The sequence below is a fragment of the Megalobrama amblycephala genome, linkage group LG15 (genome assembly GCF_018812025.1).
Source record: "Megalobrama amblycephala isolate DHTTF-2021 linkage group LG15, ASM1881202v1, whole genome shotgun sequence".
NCBI classification, from domain to species: domain Eukaryota; kingdom Metazoa; phylum Chordata; class Actinopteri; order Cypriniformes; family Xenocyprididae; genus Megalobrama; species Megalobrama amblycephala.
This window is the reverse complement of record NC_063058.1, coordinates 21,493,223-21,512,310: the sequence shown is the minus strand read 5'-3', so window position 1 is coordinate 21,512,310 and position 19,088 is coordinate 21,493,223. Positions and strand designations below refer to the sequence as shown.

The 19,088-nt window shown below is 35.6% G+C and overlaps 1 protein-coding gene across 2 annotated transcripts; it reads left to right on the top strand.

Moving 5' to 3' along the window:
• The first annotated feature begins 1,725 nt into the window (after positions 1-1,725).
• On the top strand, positions 1,726-18,085 carry api5 (apoptosis inhibitor 5). 2 transcript variants are annotated; one of them, XM_048158697.1, is made up of 14 exons: positions 1,726-2,218; positions 5,038-5,199; positions 5,294-5,387; positions 5,517-5,582; positions 5,748-5,899; positions 9,875-10,102; positions 11,625-11,729; positions 11,896-11,985; positions 12,100-12,278; positions 16,239-16,332; positions 16,555-16,611; positions 16,706-16,794; positions 16,885-17,027; positions 17,152-18,085. In XM_048158697.1, exons 1-14 carry the CDS (start codon positions 2,147-2,149, stop codon positions 17,229-17,231), a joined length of 1,611 nt encoding a protein of 536 aa, XP_048014654.1. In that variant the 5' UTR covers positions 1,726-2,146; the 3' UTR covers positions 17,232-18,085. The 2 variants fall into 2 exon arrangements, with proteins under 2 accessions (XP_048014654.1, XP_048014655.1); XM_048158698.1 differs by having other exon boundaries at positions 1,822-2,218; positions 9,875-10,081.
• The last annotated feature ends 1,003 nt before the right edge of the window (positions 18,086-19,088 follow it).

Genomic DNA, 19,088 nt, shown 5'->3' with positions numbered 1-19,088 from the left:
CTCGGTCCTGCTCTGCTTCATACTACAGTAACGTTAATAATCACATCCATGAACATGATTTCTTCCTGAGTCCCGTCGAATTCTTTTCCACCGGCTGTGAGGTGAAGACGACATCTTCCATCATTCCGCGCTCAATCTCTGCGTCATCAAGCTACGCCTTTGTTTTGAATAGGCGACCTCTAGCTGCGAAAATCTACATATTGTGCCTTTAAAGGTGCAATATGTAATATTTTCTGTCTGCTAGAGGTCGCTAGATGCCTATTCAAAACAAAGGCGTAGATTGATGATGCCAAGTTTGAGGGCGGAATCTTGGGACATGTGGTCTTCACCTCACAGTCGGTGGAAAAGAATCAGCATAGGACTCGAGAAGAAATCATGTTCATGGATGTGATTATTAACGTTACTGCAGTATGAAGCAGAGCAGGACCGAGTGTTGTGGGAGCTGAACGAGGCCGCTGGAGCAATTGCGCAACACACACCGTGAGCAGCGGGACTTTTATTATGTCACAGTCGCCGACGCCGCTTCCGCTTTTCCGGTCATGAGTATGAGGTAACGCAGATCTGTTTATCATATCAGACACATTTGAGTGTTATGAAAATGTTATAACGTTACTCTGTGCGTTCGCTCGGCGGCTGCTGTGAGACACTGTTACACACTGCAGTAAGATATATCGATTTTAGAATATCATATTAAATGCTGGATAGCTTGTGTTGATAAATGACATGCAATTAATTTTAAAAACGTATTGTATGATGGAGAAAATGCTGTATTACTGTTACTAAAAATAAAGCTGCATCTGCTATGTTAGCTACTTCACAAAATAGCGTTTTTCGCTGAGGCATGGTAAAGCATGGTACTTGCAAAAAATCTAGAAAATTAGATTTAAACAATAAGACTAAACGTGTTGAGCTAGTTAGTTTTCTGTCTATAAATATATTATTAGTTTTCTGTCTATAAATATACCAAAACAGTTGTTCCCTTGTCTATTGAAACATGTAATATATCAAAGCTTCTTTGGTGTTTCCATGGTTTCTACAAAATAAAACAGGAAACCGAGGGAAACGCGGGTATGACGCAATTGACAGGCGACTCCTCACACGTCCCGGAGCCTTCGTTAAAATTGCAATTTTCTCAAAATTTACAAATAGTTGGAAACATTTGGGATATTGTAAGTACTCAAGTGAATAAAATATATAACACTGGCCTATCCACAGACCATGGAAAAGGACACAACTCACATGACAATGCTAACATGATCAAATTTGACACTATTTTTTTTCACATATAGACCTTATGTAGCCCCGCCCCTTTTCAGCGTTGCGCTCGTTGTCTTTTGACTTCCGGTTTGTATTTCCACAGCTATATTACATTTATGAATGAACTGCTCGTTTTAAAATCTTCCCGACCTACTGACATCTGCTTTAAACATAACAATGCTCATGATAACTTTCATTAACTCTACAACAGGTAAATCCACTTAACCAACTAATTATTCTTTGACAGCGATGCCATAGAAATGTACAGAGCTACCGCAAAACGGAAGTTCAAAGACAATTTTATAAAGATGGCGGCGCGCTTGTTTCTCTGGTAAATAAGGTCTATAGAATGAGTACAATGGGGGTAAAGCTAAAAATGGAAAATCTGTCATCATTTACTCCCTCAAGTTTTTCCAAACCATTCTTTCTTCTGCTGAACACACAAGATATTTTGAAGAATATGGGTAACCAAACAGTTGATGTGCGCCATTGACTTCCATAGTACGGAAAAAACAGAGCCGTTGAAAAACATCATAAAATCATATTTAACGGCTCTGTGAAAAAAAGTAGCTACTATAGATGTGCCATCAGTCACCCGATCCAGCAGATGGCGCTCTCAAACAATGACGCTGTCAATCATGTCCAAAAAACGCCGAAGTGACGTTCATCCCGCCGCCGCACAGAGCAACAAACCCAAGCTGGCGTACTACACGCGACAACAACGTTTGCTTTCATAATAACAGAACATTCACGGCCCACATCACATTTGTGTTTTAAAACCCTGAGGCGTTTGAGCACATCTCGAGCGGATACAGCGGAAATATCACAGAAGGAGCAGCAAAACTGCAGTAATTCATTGAAACCCCGCGGAGAAGAGTCGGACACGCTGATGGCGGCGACAGTGGAGGATCTCTACCGTAACTATGGCATCCTCGCCGACGCAAAAGAGGATCTCAGCACGGTAAATGAAGCCTCATATATCTGTGATGTCGCTCTTTAGGAACAATACTTTTTAGATATTCAGTTTGGGCGGGATTTTGTAGACATTAAAGACTGCGAGGCCTCCTTAGACTGCTAGCTCATTAGCCCTAATAGCTTGCGATAGCTGGTTTGGGGTTTTTTTTTAAAGGAAGTAAGCTAAAATGGCCATCTGCGAGCCTTTAGGGCAGCTGTGCATCCACAGCATATGTACCTGATGAAATGTTGTTTCTTTCAAGGATTGTTGAAGAGAAAGCTATCGCGTTTAAAGGCAGGCTAGTGTTACGATGTGAACGTAATGTGTTTGTGAATTCGGGTTTCCGCTGTTCTGCGCGCAGTGATACTGATGAATGATTAAAAGTTTAGGATAAGCTTTCAGGAAGAAGGATGAGTATATTTACATAATGCAAATCTGCTCTCTTTCCCTTTTTCTGGGTGCATTAAATCTGATGAAATGATCAAATGCGCTGCATTTATGTGTTACATATTTATATATTCTCTAATAAAAATAATCATGTGACTCTTTGTTCACTTAGGCTGCATTTATTTGATCAGAATTACAGCAAAAACTAATATCGTGAAGTGTTTTTACAATTTAAAAGAGAAATTTTCTGTTTTTAATAATTTTTAAAAAGTTCATAAGATGGCAAAGCTGGTGCTCAATTAACAATAATGGTTCTTATTTATGTTGAAAACAGTTTTTGCTGCTTAATATTTTTGTGAAATTGTGATATAATTCTGCTAGAAAATTCAGCTTTGCCATCATAAGAAAATCGGCCCTATAAGAAAATTTGGCCAATATATTAAAGGGTTAGTTCACACAGAAATGAAAATAATGTCATTTATTACTTACCTTCATGTCGTTCCACACCCGTAAGACCTTCGTTGATCTTCGGAACGCAAATTAAGATATTTTTAATGAAATCCGATGGCTCAGTGAGGCCTGCATAGCCAGCGATGTCATTTCCTCTCTCAAGATCCATAAAGGTACTAAAAACATATTTAAATCAGTTCATGTGAGTACAGTGGTTCAATATTAATATTATAAAGTGACAAGAATATTTTTAGTGCACCAAAAAAACAAAATAACGACTTGTATAGTGATGGCCGATTTCAAAACACTGCTTCATGAAGCTTCGGAGCGTTATGAGTCAGCGTATCAAATCATGATTCGGATCGCGTGTCAAACTGCTGAAATCACGTGACTTTGGCGCTCCGAATTGCTGATTAGACACAAGATTCATAACGCTCCGAAGCTTCCTGAAGCAGTGTTTTGAAATCGGCCATCACTATATAAGTCATTATTTAGTTTTTTTGGCGCACCAAAAATATTCTTGTCATTTTATAATATTAATAAACCACTGTACTCACATGAACTGATTTAAATATGTTTTTAGTACATTAATGGATCTTGAAAGAGGAAATGTCATTGCTCTCAATGCAGGCCTCACTGAGCCATCGGATTTCAACTAAAATATCTTAATTTGTGTTCCGAAGATTAACGAAGGTCTTACGGGTGTGGAACGACATGAGGGTGAGTAATAAATGACATTATTTTCATTTTTGAAAATTATTTTCAAATGAAAATTTGATGTTTATCTGCTTACCCCCAGCGCATCCAAGATGTAGGTGACTTTGTTTCTTCAGTAGAACACAAATGATGATTTTTAACTCCAACCGTTGCTGTCTGTCAGTCAAATAATGCGAGTGAATGGGAACTCTATCAATAAGAGTCGAAAACACTTGCATAGACAAATCCAAATTAAACCCTGCGGCTCGTGACGACACATTGATATCCTAAGACACGAAACGATTGGTTTGTGCGAGAAACTGTGTCCAACTGCGTTCAGCACTCGGTTAGTGAGGTCTGATCGTGCTCTGACAATGACAGTAATGTCTAGCACTCATTAAAGAATAAACGCGAGACATCACTGCCGTTGTCAGAGCGCGATCAGACCTCACTAAGCGAGTGCTGAACGCAGTTGGGCACAGTGGTGTTTTAGAGGTAAAAAAAATATAAATACTGTTCAGTTTCTCGCACAAACCAATCGTTTCGTGTCTTAGGATATCAATGTGTCGTCACGAGCTGCAGGGTTTAATTTGGATTTGTCTATGCAAGTGTTTTCGACTCTTATTGATAGAGTTCCCATTCACTCACATTATTTGACTGACAGACGGCAGCGGTTGCAGTTAAAAATCATCATTTGTGTTCTACTGAAGAAACAAAGTCACCTACATCTTGGATGCCCTGGGGGTAAGCAGATAAACATCAAATTTTCATTTTTGGGTGAACTATCCCATTAAAGCAGATAAATAATGGATTATTTCCTTCAACTGAGACACTTCAGATGCGCACTGTTCACCATGATGGTTTTGAATTGCTTGAAATATGAATCACTTCAAAAAGGAAAATACAGTGCAATGTACAGCCAAGTCTGTCATATAGGCTACATAAAATTATAATAAGAACATTATAATTGTGTGCTTGAGACATGGCTTTTAACTTTTCTTTTTGTAATCAGGCTCTCAAAAATTATATAATTTAGATTTATCAGCCAATATATCTGTCATCGGCTTCCAAATATAAAGAATTATCGGTATCGGCCAACATTTTCACATTTGATATTAATCTCAACATTTACTACCACATTAAGATCTTTTAATAAAAGCTGTAAAAAAGTACATCGCGTTGTTAGTTTATGCTTTAACTAATGTTGACAAATGCGACCTTATCATAAAGTGTTTCCTTTTTCATTATTACTTAAAATGAGTATTACTAAATGTCCCTTTTCTTTTTTTCAGCACAAAGATGCTTATCAGGTAATTCTGGACGGCGTTAAAGGAGGTCCAAAGGAGAAGCGACTGGCCGCACAGTTCATTCCTAAATTTTTCAGCAGTTTTCCAGAGCTGGCCGATGCAGCCATCAACGCACAGCTCGATCTGTGTGAGGATGAGGATGTATCCGTGAGTACATCATCACGTCAGGGATTTGCATGTTGTGGGTGGTTATATCAGAAAACATATCTCTACATTGTTGTTTCTTCTTTTCTGAATATAGATCCGAAGGCAGGCTATCAAAGAGCTCCCGCGTTTCGCATCAGGAGACAATTTACCCAGAGTCGCAGACATCCTCACACAGCTGTTGCAGACAGGTAGCCTACAGTTTTCAGTTGAGATCTCACATTTAGTAAGAACCTGTTTTTTAGATGATGTAAATAAACTGAATGACATGCTGTTTTTCCAGATGTTTGATCCTAGTATTTTTTTGTCATATCTTCTAGATGATTCTGCTGAATTCAATCAAGTTAACACAGCTTTGATCTCCATATTCAAAATCGACGCAAAAGGTATTCATTTCCATTATGCCCTCAGTGCTTTATGAGTAGAATGTGGTTTCTGTTAATTCTACGTATAAAATACTGATTATTTTTGTATGGTGTCTGTCATGACTAAAAGTCTTATGTTGTAGGTGAAGTTATTGTCATTTGTGACCCTGGTGTGTTTCTTTAAAGGAACTTTGGGAGGTTTGTTCAGTCAGATCCTGCAGGGAGAAGATATTGTTCGAGAAAGAGCGATTAAGTTTCTCTCTACTAAGCTGAAAATGATGCCAGATGACACGATGACAAAAGAGGTTGAGGATTATATCTTCATAGAGACAAAAAAGGTATCTACACTCCATATTTTTTATTTTCCACACATACACTACTATTTAAAAGTTTGGGCTCTGTTATTTATTTATTTTTTTATAAGAATTTTGAAAAGGCTGCATTTATTTGATCAAAAATACAGTAAAATATGATTAGTTTAAGTTGCTTTTCTATGTGAAATATATTTTAAAATATAATTTATTCCTGTGATGCAAAGCTGAATTTTCAGCATCATTACTCCAGTCTTCAGTGTCACATCATAATCATCTCATCACATCACATGATGATTTGGTACTCAAGAAACATTTTTTTTTCAATGTTTTGTGGAAATTATGACCCTTTTTTCAGGATTCTTTGAATTGAAAGCTCAAAAGAACTGCATTTATTTGAAATAGAAATGTTCTGTACCATTAAATGTCTTTATTAACACTTTTGATCAATTTAATGGGTCTTTTCTGAATAAAAGTATTAATTTCTTTAACGTCAAACTTTCGAATGGCGGTGTTATAATGAAAAAATAGGTTTTTGTCAATGAAAAATAAGTGTCTGTGATAAAGAAGGGCAAAAATCATTTAAAAAATCTAGTTTAAAATGCATGTGCAAAGTTCTAAAAAAAAAAAAATTATAATGAAATAACTTTACAACTTTTATCAAAGGTTTAAATTTAAAAATGTATTGTAGTTTAACTATCAAGTAATTTAATTGTCTTAACCACAATTTATTGGTCAGGAAATTAGCCAAATTTAGCAAATGCACTATTTAAAAAGCCATTGCTGTCTCCAGAAGAACATCGAAGATAGAATTCAGTTTTTGGCAAAATATGGGAAGTTGTGTGTGATAAATCACAATAAAACATGAGTTGCATGGTGAGGCTCAAGAGTGCTGTCTTCGAAAATCTGGTGAGAAATACACTGCCAGGCCAAAAAAAAGTTGCTGTTTGTTTAGATTTAAATAGGCAAATGCTTAAGAGTCTATGATTGGATCATTATTGCTGTGAGCATGTTTCTAACATGTTATATGTCTAGCATCAGTTCTTCTAACCCTAACTGATGGAGATCTTGGCCAAAAAACGGTACACCTCTACACACTCCATCAATTAGGGTTAGAACAGGGGTCGGCAACCCAAAATGTTCAAAGAGCCATATTGGACCAAAAAAACAAAAAACAAATCTGTCTGGAGCCGCAAAAAAATTAAAAGCCTTATATGAAGGCAACACAGGCTGTAAGTGTATATTAGCTATATTAGCCTACTATCAAAGTGACTAAGTAGGCTACAAATACATAATGAGGTGTTCCTGAGGTATATATATAAAAACTGCTGAAAGCTACAGAAAAAAAAGAAGCAAATGGATCGGTGCAATTCACAGAAACAGCTGGACTCCAGGCAGAGAAACGTGGATTTGCAGTTATCATTTTGTGTCAAATTGTTGGATTTTGAGGTAAAATCATTCCATATATATTGTATTGTTATATATCATGTTGACAAATCATCAATTAAATATTTTCCATCTTATATTCTGCATAATTGTGTGTTTTAAAATAAACACTGACAAAAACTATACTATAAAACTATATGTTTTAGGGATGGACAATATGACGATATATATAACATTGATAGACGTGATTACGCGGATTTAAACCTACCTATATTGTAGTTATATAAAATATTCACAGGCAGATTTGTTTGATGTATTTCCCCGGCGTCAAAATCAGGCCACATATAAATGTCAGGAAACACGACTCCAGGCTGCATGTCAATATCCATGGATTAGGTTTATTTGACAAGTTGTAAGAAACACTTTCGAGTCCAACCTTTAGTGTAATTCGTTTGTTTTACTCGCGTTTTCGCAGTTTCCCCTATTAAATCCAGTCACGCAGCAGCTTCTTTTGCCACTCAGTCCAGCTGAGGGAGCGCGCTTTCGGCGGGAAAGTGACGTCGATGCATACCCTCGCGCCGCGCTGAAACGTGTGTCGCAGGCTATGACGTAAATCTTCGTTGACAGAAATGTTGAAATTTAATATTTATTATACACAATTTTACAGCATTGGAAAATGTTAAGAATGTTTGTGTCATGTTTGTCCTCCTACAGAAACCATATGAAAACAAAAAATATTTTTCCATTTTCATACATTTTTGAAAAAGCTCCAGAGAGCCACTAGGAGAGTGCTAAAGAGCCGCGGGTTGCCGACCTCCGGGTTAGAAGAACTGTTGCCAGACATATAACATGCTAGAAAAATAATAATCACTGCAATAATTATCCAGTCATAGACTCTTAAGCATTTGTCTATTTAAATCCAATTTTTCTATACACTGACGGTGTATAATAATAATAATAATAATAATAAAAATAATAAATGTATCTCTACCACAGTGAAGCATGGAGTAAGTGTGTCATTGTGTAGGGAGAGTTTTTTTTTATCTGCTGGTATTGGTGAGATACTTCACTGTGAAAAGTACTTTAATGCTTTGGAGTACAGGAGAATATTGCTTCCCACAAATGAAAAGTTATCATCTAAAGAGGAATGATCAGATGTTATTATATACAATGCTCTTGCCCAAAATTTTAAAGACAGCTAAGAAGTGGTTTCAGAACAAATTCATCAGACTCATGTTCTGGCCTGGTCAGAGATCAGATTTGAACCCTATAATGAATATTTGGTCTCACATTAAACTCAAACGAACTACTCATGAACTGTTTGAAGCCATTAACAATGAGTGGAACAACACTGACTCTTCCCGTATAGTTGTCTACAAGTTGGGGAAGGCTATTCTGTGCTATTTTAGCATCGAAATCGCGATAGTCACATCACAGGATGTGCGATGTCAAGCATGGGGATCGTTAATCCGTACGGACCAGACACCACGGTTCAAAATGCATGTGATTTTCAAATAAATTGCAAAGTTTAACCATCATGCAATGAAAGTTTGTCATTTGAGCATGTTTTAGGTCCTGTCAATTTAAACATTCAAGCGGTTTTAAACCATTTGAGCGCACAAAGATGCTGAAGAGAACTCCATTCTAAACATACAGTTGTTTTCTCTGCACACGCACACAGAGCTGTGCAGATGCACTTGAATACTGAAAGCTGTTCTCTTCTGTGTCTATTTGTGCCTGAACGGACACGTGCAAAAAATATCAAAATGCACGTAAAACATTGAGTATCCTCTAACACAGTTGCTTATGGCTTAGGTGACATAAACAATTGATATGTAACAGTATTTTGGATCAGCACATTCGGTCTTAAAGTGACAGCAGCCTAATATTCCTGCTGCTTTCTGTGTAATAAAAAACAACAGAAGACTAAGAGAAAAATCACTTTTGTAGTTTTAACACAAATTAATTGTTTAATTTATACAGTGAGACTATGCAGTGTTATTTTTACATTTGATTATTCAATTTTTGTACCTGAATACTGTTAGACTTGCCTGAAAAATATAAAGCACTGTTTAATTTGTATCTTTGTTCTATTATATTTATCAATGCTTGTCATTTGTTCATTATTTTTTATGCATATTCACTCACTTACCAAATCACCCCAATCATCCTAGAATGATTCATTCTTTCCAAATATAGCTATTCAAGTCATCTGGTGAATTTTTTTTTTCTTCATATCACGATATACATTACAGAAAAACAAAATATGGCAATGTCAGCCCTACTAAGTTACTTTATCTACATCATTTGTGCAATTCTTGCTAATTTCCTGACCAGTGATTTGTGATTAAAATAGATAAGACCTTTAAAAGACCACTAAATATTTAGCCATTTTTGGCTTGGCCCAATTATTTTGCCCAGGAGTGTATGCTTCAAAATATAATTTGATGTACAGTATTTTTAACAAACATTGTGAATTAAGTTTTTGGAGAGTGAACTAACCTGAACTAACGTTGCCTTGTCATAGAAAGGTCAAACTGGTAACACCACACAAGTTTGATGTGATTGGCATTGAATCATCCTCACACTTGACCTGTTCCTCTTTCGTTGTCTTAGGTGCTAGAGGATGTGACGGGGGAGGAGTTTGTGCTTCTGATGCGCATCCTGTCCGGGCTGAAGAGCATGCAGACTGTGAGCGGGCGGCAGCAGCTGGTGGAGCTGGTGGTGGAGCAGGCCTTCCTGGAGCAGGCGCTAAACCCTGCGGATGCCGACAGCGTCGACCGCCTCTTGCAATGCACACGCCAGGCCTTGCCACTCTTTTCTGTGAGTGAAACCACAGCAACGGTCAGAACCTTAAGTATCTCATGTATCACACCGTGGCGGATGTGATCAATCAATATAATTTTGTTTTTCCAATAAGATACTATTGAATATCTGACAAAAGCTCAGAAGCCTGAATAAATTGTTCAGCATCTGAAACTAATGCGTCTGTTAAATACGGAAGAGGATTAGGGCCAAGCAATAATAAAAAATTAAAACCATCTCGAGAACAAATTAGTTAAATTACGAGAAAAAAGTCGAGATAAAATGTTGAGAATAAACTTGTTAAATTATGAGAAAAAAGTTGTTAAATTACGAGAACAAATTTGTTAAATTATGAGAAAAATGTCATTAAATTGAGAAAAAAGTCGAGATAAAATGTTGAGAATAATGTCATAATTTAACGAGTTTATTCTCAACATTTTATCTCGACTTTTTTCTCAATTTAATGACATTTTTCTCGTAATTTAACGAATTTGTTCTCAACATTTTATCTCGACTTTTTTCTCAATTTAATGACATTTTTCTCATAATTTAACGAGTTTATTCTCAACGTTTTATCTCGACTTTTTCTCAAAATTTAATGACATTTTTCTCATAATTTAACGAATTTGTTCTCGTAATTTAACGACTTTTTTCTCATAATTTAACGAGTTTATTCTCAACGTTGTATCTCGACTTTTTCTCGAAATTTAATGACATTTTTCTCATAATTTAACGAATTTGTTCTCGTAATTTAACGACTTTTTTCTCATAATTTAATGAGTTTATTCTCAACGTTTTATCTCGACTTTTTCTCAAAATTTAATGACAATTTTCTCATAATTTAACGAATTTGTTCTCGTAATTTAATGACATTTTTCTCATAATTTAACGAGTTTATTCTCAACGTTTTATCTCGACTTTTTCTCAAAATTTAATGACATTTTTCTCATAATTTAACGAATTTGTTCTCGTAATTTAACGACTTTTTTCTCATAATTTAACGAATTTATTCTCAACGTTGTATCTCGACTTTTTCTCGAAATTTAATGACATTTTTCTCATAATTTAACGAATTTGTTCTCGTAATTTAACGACTTTTTTCTCATAATTTAACGAGTTTATTCTCAACGTTTTATCTCGACTTTTTTCTCAATTTAACGAGTTTGTTCTCGTAATTTAATGAGTTTATTCTCAACATTTTATTTCGACTTTTTTCTCGAAATTTAACAACTTTAATCTCAAGATGGTTTTATTTTTTTTTTATTGCTTGGCCCTAATCCTCTTCCGTAGTTAAAAATGCCAAACTTTAACTTAAAAAAAAAAAATGCTGTAGCCTCAAATTTATTTTATTTATATAAGCAATATTTCACAAAACAATATTTTTGTTTACATTTTTTGTAAGAATGTTTTTATTATAGTTTTATTGTTTGTTTTCTTTTCAGACTTGATTTTTGTGTTTGTTTTTGTTTTTGGTCATGTCTTCCACAAATATATTTCACTAGTAATGTTGCAAATCACAATTACTGACTTTTTTTTTTTTTTTTGTCCTTATCTTCTCCAGAAAAATGTGCATTCTACTCGCTTTGTGACATACTTCTGTGAATTTGTTCTGCCTAACCTCAGTCTGCTCACCAGCCCTGTAGCAGAACTGGACATCCAGCTCGAGGTTTGTATCAGATGATGGAAATCACAGAAAAATCATTTGTCAAAAATTGTCAGAACCCTAAATATATTCTCTGCATATTAAGCTTAGATATGAGGAGGTGAAAAATGCTTTTCTTTTTATAGAAGTCCAAATATTCATATAGAGAAACAAAATTTTTGCCTTGCAGGTACTAAAGTTGTTAGCAGAGATGAGTCCATATTGTGGGGACATGGACAAACTGGAGGTCAACCTTAATATGCTGTTTGAGAAGCTCCTGGTAAATCATACATTAAACTCCTGAACTCATAGGTTTTCCACTTCAACCTATTTGTCATCAAACATCCTCTTATTCTGTTTTTTTCCCCCTTTCTCTGTCTGCTAATGTCTTCAGGAGTTCATGCCCCTGCCTCCAGAGGAGGAGAACGGAGAGAACGCTGCGAATGAAGAGCCCAAATTGCAGTTCAGCTATGTGGAGTGTCTGCTCTTCAGCTTTCACCAACTGGGCAAAAAGCTACCTGACTTTCTCATCGACAAAATCAGCGCAGAGAAGCTGAAGGACTTCAAGATCAGGTCAGATCTCACATTTATCGTCAGAAAGATGGTGGATGTGTTGCTACTGAAAACATTTGAAATTTTGAAACATTTGCATCATTACTAGGATTGTTACGATATGAAAAAAATTCATTAGTACCAGTACTAAGTTTCTGGATTCTTAACACCAATTTCAATACCAAAGCAAAAACTATACTTATATATTTTATATATATATATATATGCACACACTACTGCGCAAATAAATCAATACTTCTGTTCATCGAGGACACATTAAATTGATCAAAAATGGGAGTAAAAACATTTGATTTCTATTTCAAATAAATTCTGTTCTTTTGAACTGTTTTCAGTATTAATAAGAGTATTAATAAGTATTTTCAGTATTAATAAGAAATGTTTCTTGAGCAGCAAATCAGCATATTAGAATAATTTCTGAAGGATCATGTGACAGGGCTGCACAATTCATTGAATTTCTAATCGCGATTACGGATGCCACGATTTTGAAATCGTTCAAAGGTGCTATTACAACAAAAAAATCCACTTACATTATTTTGCATGCTTAAGAGGTATGTTTAGAGCATTTTATGTTGTGAGAGGTGAATCACGACTACTTCAGGGTGTAAACGGTCTAACCCAGCAAAACAAGGAACTATCAGTGACATAAGTGTACGCAGATTGGTTGAACGTACGTGAAACACAAGCACCCGCCATTTTTAAAAAGATGTGTACACAGCCTATATATTTACTCCACGAACTAACTCTACAAACATGGAAAACAGTGATAGGACCTCTCAACCTTACGCTAAGAAGAAAATCCAGCGCGACTTTGAGTGGACCATGCGAAACATGATTGTATGTATGTATTTCTGCTCAGCTACTAGCATTAACCCCACAGCAAAAGCTAATACTTTTTCATATACTGTCTACTTTCTTTGTATAACAGTTCTATGTAATAATGTATTAGACAGGACTGTTAAAGGATTAGTCCACTTTTAAATAAACTTTTCCTGATAATTTACTCACCCCCATGTCATCCAAGATGTCCATGTTTTTCTTTCTTCAGTCAAAAAGAAATTAAAGTTTTTGATGAAAACATTCCAGGATTTTTTTCCATATAGTGGACTTCAATGGGCACCAAACAGTTGAAGGTCAAAATTAGTTTCAGTGCAGCTTCAAATTGTTCTACAGGATCCCAGACGAGAAATAATGGTCTTATCTAGAGAAACCATCACTCATTTTCTAAAAAATTTTTTTTAAATTTATACATTTTAACCATAGATGCTCATCTTGAACTAGCTCTCTTCTTCTCTACTGGAATTCCAGCAGTGTAGACACTGCTAAGTGTAATACTGCCCTCCACAGGTCAAAGTTTGAACTAATTTTTATATGTAATATGCTAGTTCAATAGTATATAACAATTAGTTCAAACTTTGACCTGTGGAGGGCAGTAATACACTTAGCAGTGTCTACACTGCTGGAATTCCAGTAGAGAAGAAGAGAGCTAGTTCAAGATGAGCATTTCTGGTTAATTTATAAAAAAAAATTTTTTTTTTTTTTAAGAAAATTTGTGATTGTTTCTCTAGATAAGACCATTATTTCTCGTCTGGGATCATGTAGAACAATTTGAAGCTGCAGTGAAACTAATTTTGACCTTCAACTGTTTGGTGCCCATTGAAGTCCACTATATAGAAAAAAAATCCTGGAATGTTTTCATCAAAAACTTTAATTTCTTTTCGACTGAAGAAAGAAAGACATGGACATCTTGGATGACATGGGGGTGAGTAAATTATCAGGAAAAGTTTATTTAAAAGTGGACTAATCCTTTAAACAGATTGTAAACTAACAAAGACTGAGAATGTGAGCACTGTGTGCTCAGGCTCTGACTGAGTTGTTCTCAGCGTCGTCAAAATTAAAGTCACAACAACAAGCACAGTTTACATCACTTCAGAGTTCCTACTGGCGTTGTGAATGCAACCAGGAAAATTGCCCTAGGGAAACATTAGTTCTTGGGGAACCACCCTGGTGGCTAGCTATAACTGTTCCTTAAAGGTCCCGTTCTTCATGATCCCATGTTTCAAACTGTAGTTAGTGTGTAATGTTGTTGTTAGAGTATAAATAAAATCTGTAAAATTTTAAAGCTCAAAGTTCAATGCCAAGCGAGAAATTTTATTTAACAGAAGTCGCCTACATCGAACGGCCAGTTTGGACTACATCCCTCTACTTCCTTCTTTAATGACGTCACTAAAACAGTTTTTTGACTAACCTCCGCCCACAGGAATACACAAGAGTTGCGTTTGTAGAGTGTGTTTGTCACCATGTCGTCGAAACGCTGTTATTTTCATCCCGCAGTCCAATCACCGGGTCTGATTCCAGCTCAAATTGATAGGGTAAAATTAAAGACATGTTTACAATAACACTGAGCGCGTGCATCTCCACGTTATGGTAAGAGGCGTGATTTTTCCGGGCAAGGAGCGCTAAGCTGCTGTCGAATCACAACACAGGAACCGCTGGCACAATCAGAACTCGTTACGTATTTCTGAAGGAGGGACTTCATAGAACAAGGAAGTCATCAGCCCGTTTTTATGACAGTGGAAACAGCGGTATACAGATAAGTAAATTATGTGAAAAATACTGTTTTTTTTTTACACGCGAAACATGAACACATGTTATATTGCACACTATAAACACAATCAAAGCTTCAAAAAAACACGAAAAACGGGACCTTTAAAAAAACATGGTGTGAAAGCCCCTATTATTACATGTAGAGTTGTCAAAAGTACCGACTTCGGTACCTAGTCGGCACTGAAATTTAAAAATGTGACGCTTTGAGCGCTGTTGAGCGGATTCGTAAACATCTCTGATTGGCCGTTGTTTTCACAGCTCATCGGATATGTCTGTGATAGGCTTCAATGATCAACGCTGTAAAAACGTTGTAAATAGTCATCAATAAATCTCTTCACTAAGCGCTTACACAGATACACACGGGAGCGTTTGAAAGCAGGCGTCTATCGCGGATCGGTCCACTGTTAGACGCCTGCTTTCAATCGCTCGCGCTCCCACTTTCAAAACGCTTTCAAATTCAAACACTTCCGTACGCTTTCAAATGCTCCCATGCGTTGATCGTTGTAGCCAATCACAGGCATATCCGATGAGCGTGTCAACACAACGGCCAATCAGAGATGTTTACGAATCCGCTCAACAGCGCTCAAAGAGTTGCATTTTTAAAATTTCAGTACCGATAGGTACCGAAGTCGGTATTTTGACAACTCTAATTACATGCATATGCTTTCTTTTTTTATTTAAAGAAGAAACCAATCCAACGTATAGTTGATGTTTGAGGCTTAATGCTATAGATGGCTATAAATGATAGCAATAAAAAAAAATTCAGAAAGTGTTTTCAGCTTGTTTATTTTTACATAAAATATGGCATGCGTTTCTTCAAACAATGGTATAAAGCCATTCAAAACATCATTTAATATTAATGTGATAATTGTATTTAATAATCGCAATTATAATTTCAAGGGAATAATCGACAAATTATTATTTTTTTTTGTCATAATCGTGCAGTGTGACACTAAAGACTGGAGTAATGATGCTGAAAATTGAGCTTTACCGTCACACAAATAAATTTCATTTTAAAATATGAATATATTAGATATATATTAGAAAAAAAAGTTATTTTAAGTTGTAATTATTTCACAATGTTACTATCCGTTTAAATAAATTCAGCCTTGGTGAGCATAAGAGACTTCTTTCAAAAATATGAAGAACAAAAAAAGTTGCCGACCCCAAACTTTTGTACAGTGAAGGTTAATACATTTATTTGGCTGTTATTTTTAGAGGGGAAAAAAAATAAAAATAATTATATATATATATATGATATTTATTTTTCTTTTTTACTTGTTTTTTTTAAATAACACTTTGAAGGGCTGGTCAACATTGTGCATTATTTATTTTTTTTGTTTGTTTATTTCACAGGTTACAGTATTTTGCACGTGGACTACAAGTATATATTCGACAACTGCGTGTTGCTTTGCAAGGCAAGACTGGAGATGCACTGAAGACAGAGGAGGTATGATTTCACACTTTTTGCAGTAATCTTTGTCTGTAAAAGTGCTAGAAATAATATAAAGCTTCATAGGATTTGGCCAGTTCTGGGATTTATAAAACCACTGTAAAAAATAATTTTATATTATTATTATTTTTATACATTTTTTAGCACATTCAAGGTGTTTCAAGTCACGTGTATTCCAATAATAACTTTCAATCGCTTCTGTTTTTTTCTCCTTCACAGAATAAAATCAAAGTTGTGGCTTTGAAGATCACCAACAACATAAACGTTTTAATCAAGGTAACATTGAATTCTTATTATAGTTCTGAAAGTTTCTCTGCAGTTGTCAAATTTTGAACAAGAGATCTTATTTGTTTTCTCTTATCTTCTCTAGGATCTTTTTCATAACCCTCCATCCTATAAAAGCACAGTCACTCTGTCCTGGAAACCGGTGCAGAAGACCGAGGCGGCGGCAGCAATTGGGTACGTCCACAGATCAACTTGGGCATCCAGACATCACCATGTTTAGTCTGCTTATTAAAGTTTTTTCCATGATCTCTGTATATCCTACAGCCAGAAGAGGCACTCTGGAGAAGACATCGGGACAACAGCGACAACAAAGAAGCTTCCCACAAATTTGCCCAGGAGGGACGCCCGGCAAATATACAATCCGCCCAGCGGGAAATACAGTGCCAGCATTGGGAACTTCTCATATGGTGAGTGTCTGATCACAAATCCTATGCAGTAGTGCTGTATGAATTACTCTGTGTGTGTGTGTGTGTGTGTGTGTGTGTGTGTGTGTGTGTGTGTGTGTATAACCAATCTCATCTGTGCCCTCAGAACAACGAGGAGGCTTCAGGGGCGGCCGGGGCCGGGGCTTCGGAGGAAGAGGGAACAGAAGCCGAGGCCGGATTTATTAAGAGGACTGCATATGCTTCTATACCCATGCAACTGCATTACCACAACACAACAGTATCTGTGCTGTGTTGACCCTTTTTCTCCCCGCTGGTCCTTCCTGCGTCTCACAGACCGCCATCCATTCTGCTCCTCTCAACATTGTTTTTTTTATTCTTGGGTGTGTTTTTGAAAATCCGTACACAGCATCTTGTCATTGGTTATCTGTTTGGTTACAAATGTGTGGATTCTTTTTCTTTCTGGATCATCTTTGTGGAACAAAAGACTGCCAAGGTGTATTTGTTTTTTAAGTGTTTTTGTATGGTGACATGCATCCTTTGTATCTTTTTTTTTTTTTTTTTTTTTTTTTACTTTTTAATTTTTCTGAGCTTTTGTCGGTTCAAAAATCACAAATTTGTAAGACGTAAAAATAATATCCTTCTGAATTTTATCATAAACTTGTGTGGGTCAAATCTTATGCTATCTTCCTTTTTTTTCAGGACATAAATATTTAAGTTTGTATGACCTGATGTTTTTGTTAACTTAATTATTTTGCGTTAAAATATAGATTTTTTTTTTTTTTTTTTTTCCCTCTACAAGATGAGTAAAATATTCCCTGGAAGTTGTACTTTTAGAGTAGGAATGCCTTGTCTTTTCAATCTATTACAAAAATAATTTAAGGAACCAATCGTGTTCAAATATTGCTTGCATAGATTTGAGTTCACTTTCGATTTCAAAGATTGTGCATGCTTAGTTTGTAGGAGATATTTAAATGTTTTTGATTTACGCAGATCGGACATTTATGTATTGCAGCTGTTCGTTTTCATTTCAAACTAGTTTTTTCACCCACATTAAAATCTTTTTGCCTTTTTCAACAGAATCTCGTGGGTTTATTTATGAATATTGGGGGAAATATTTAGTCTGATTATACAAAAGTTGCCATTAATCTTGCATTCACACATTATTCTCTACCAACATTCATGTGCTTAAGAGATAAACTCCTCCCAAATGCCTTTTCGCATATTTACATTTATGCATTTGGCAAATCTATCTAAAGTGACATTCAAGGTGTATTTTTTCAGTCCTTGCTTTCCTTGGAAATTGAACCCATGAACTTTGTATTGAATTTGAACTACAGCATATGTAGGCTTAAAGAGTTTAAAGGGATAGTTCACCCAAAAGTGAAAATTTTGTCTGCAGCGAGATCTGTTTGGTTACTGACATTTTTCCAAATATCTCCCTTTTTTGTTCAGCTGAACAGAAATATATTCAGGTTTGGAACAACTTGATGGTTAGTAAATGCTGACAAAATTTTCATTTTTGGGTGAACTATCCCTTTAACCCGGGTTAAAAAAAAAAGTACATTTATATAATATACTTAAAGTGCTCTATTTTCATGCACTAATTTTGTACTTAATATACTACAAATTCTTCTTTAGTACTAATTAAGATCATCTTAAGAACATTTAAATGTATTCAACTGTGCTATTTTGAGACACCATGAAATATGAGCTAAAATGTGCTTTTAATATACTATCTGTGTATTTAAAAAAATGTATTCAGATATCACTTATAGTACATTTGAACCCATAGGGTACTGTAAGTGGTAACTAAATAAATTTTTTTCTAAAAATTCTTCTTTAGTACTAATTAAGTACATAATTAGTGCGTGAAAATAGCACTTTTAGTACATTATAGAAGTGTACTTTTCACCTGGGAATGTCTGTAACAGACTGGTGTGTGTATGTGTGTTGCAATCTTCACATTTCATGTCCTCAGGAATGATCAAATTTATGGAATATTAAACAATTTTGATAACTGTAGTTAGTTTGGAAGAATCACACCACTAGATGGCCATCTACGTTTACAGTTTAGAACAGGAA

Excerpts from the sequence above, each read along its gene's own strand:
- api5 (XM_048158697.1), top strand. The coding sequence starts at position 2,147 with ATGGCGGCGACAGTGGAGGATCTCTACCGTAACTATGGCATCCTCGCC. Across the intron at positions 10,103-11,624 it reads TGAGTGAAACCACAGCAACG|AAAAATGTGCATTCTACTCG; the intron begins GTCAGAACCTTA and ends TATCTTCTCCAG. Across the intron at positions 11,730-11,895 it reads AACTGGACATCCAGCTCGAG|GTACTAAAGTTGTTAGCAGA; the intron begins GTTTGTATCAGA and ends TTTGCCTTGCAG.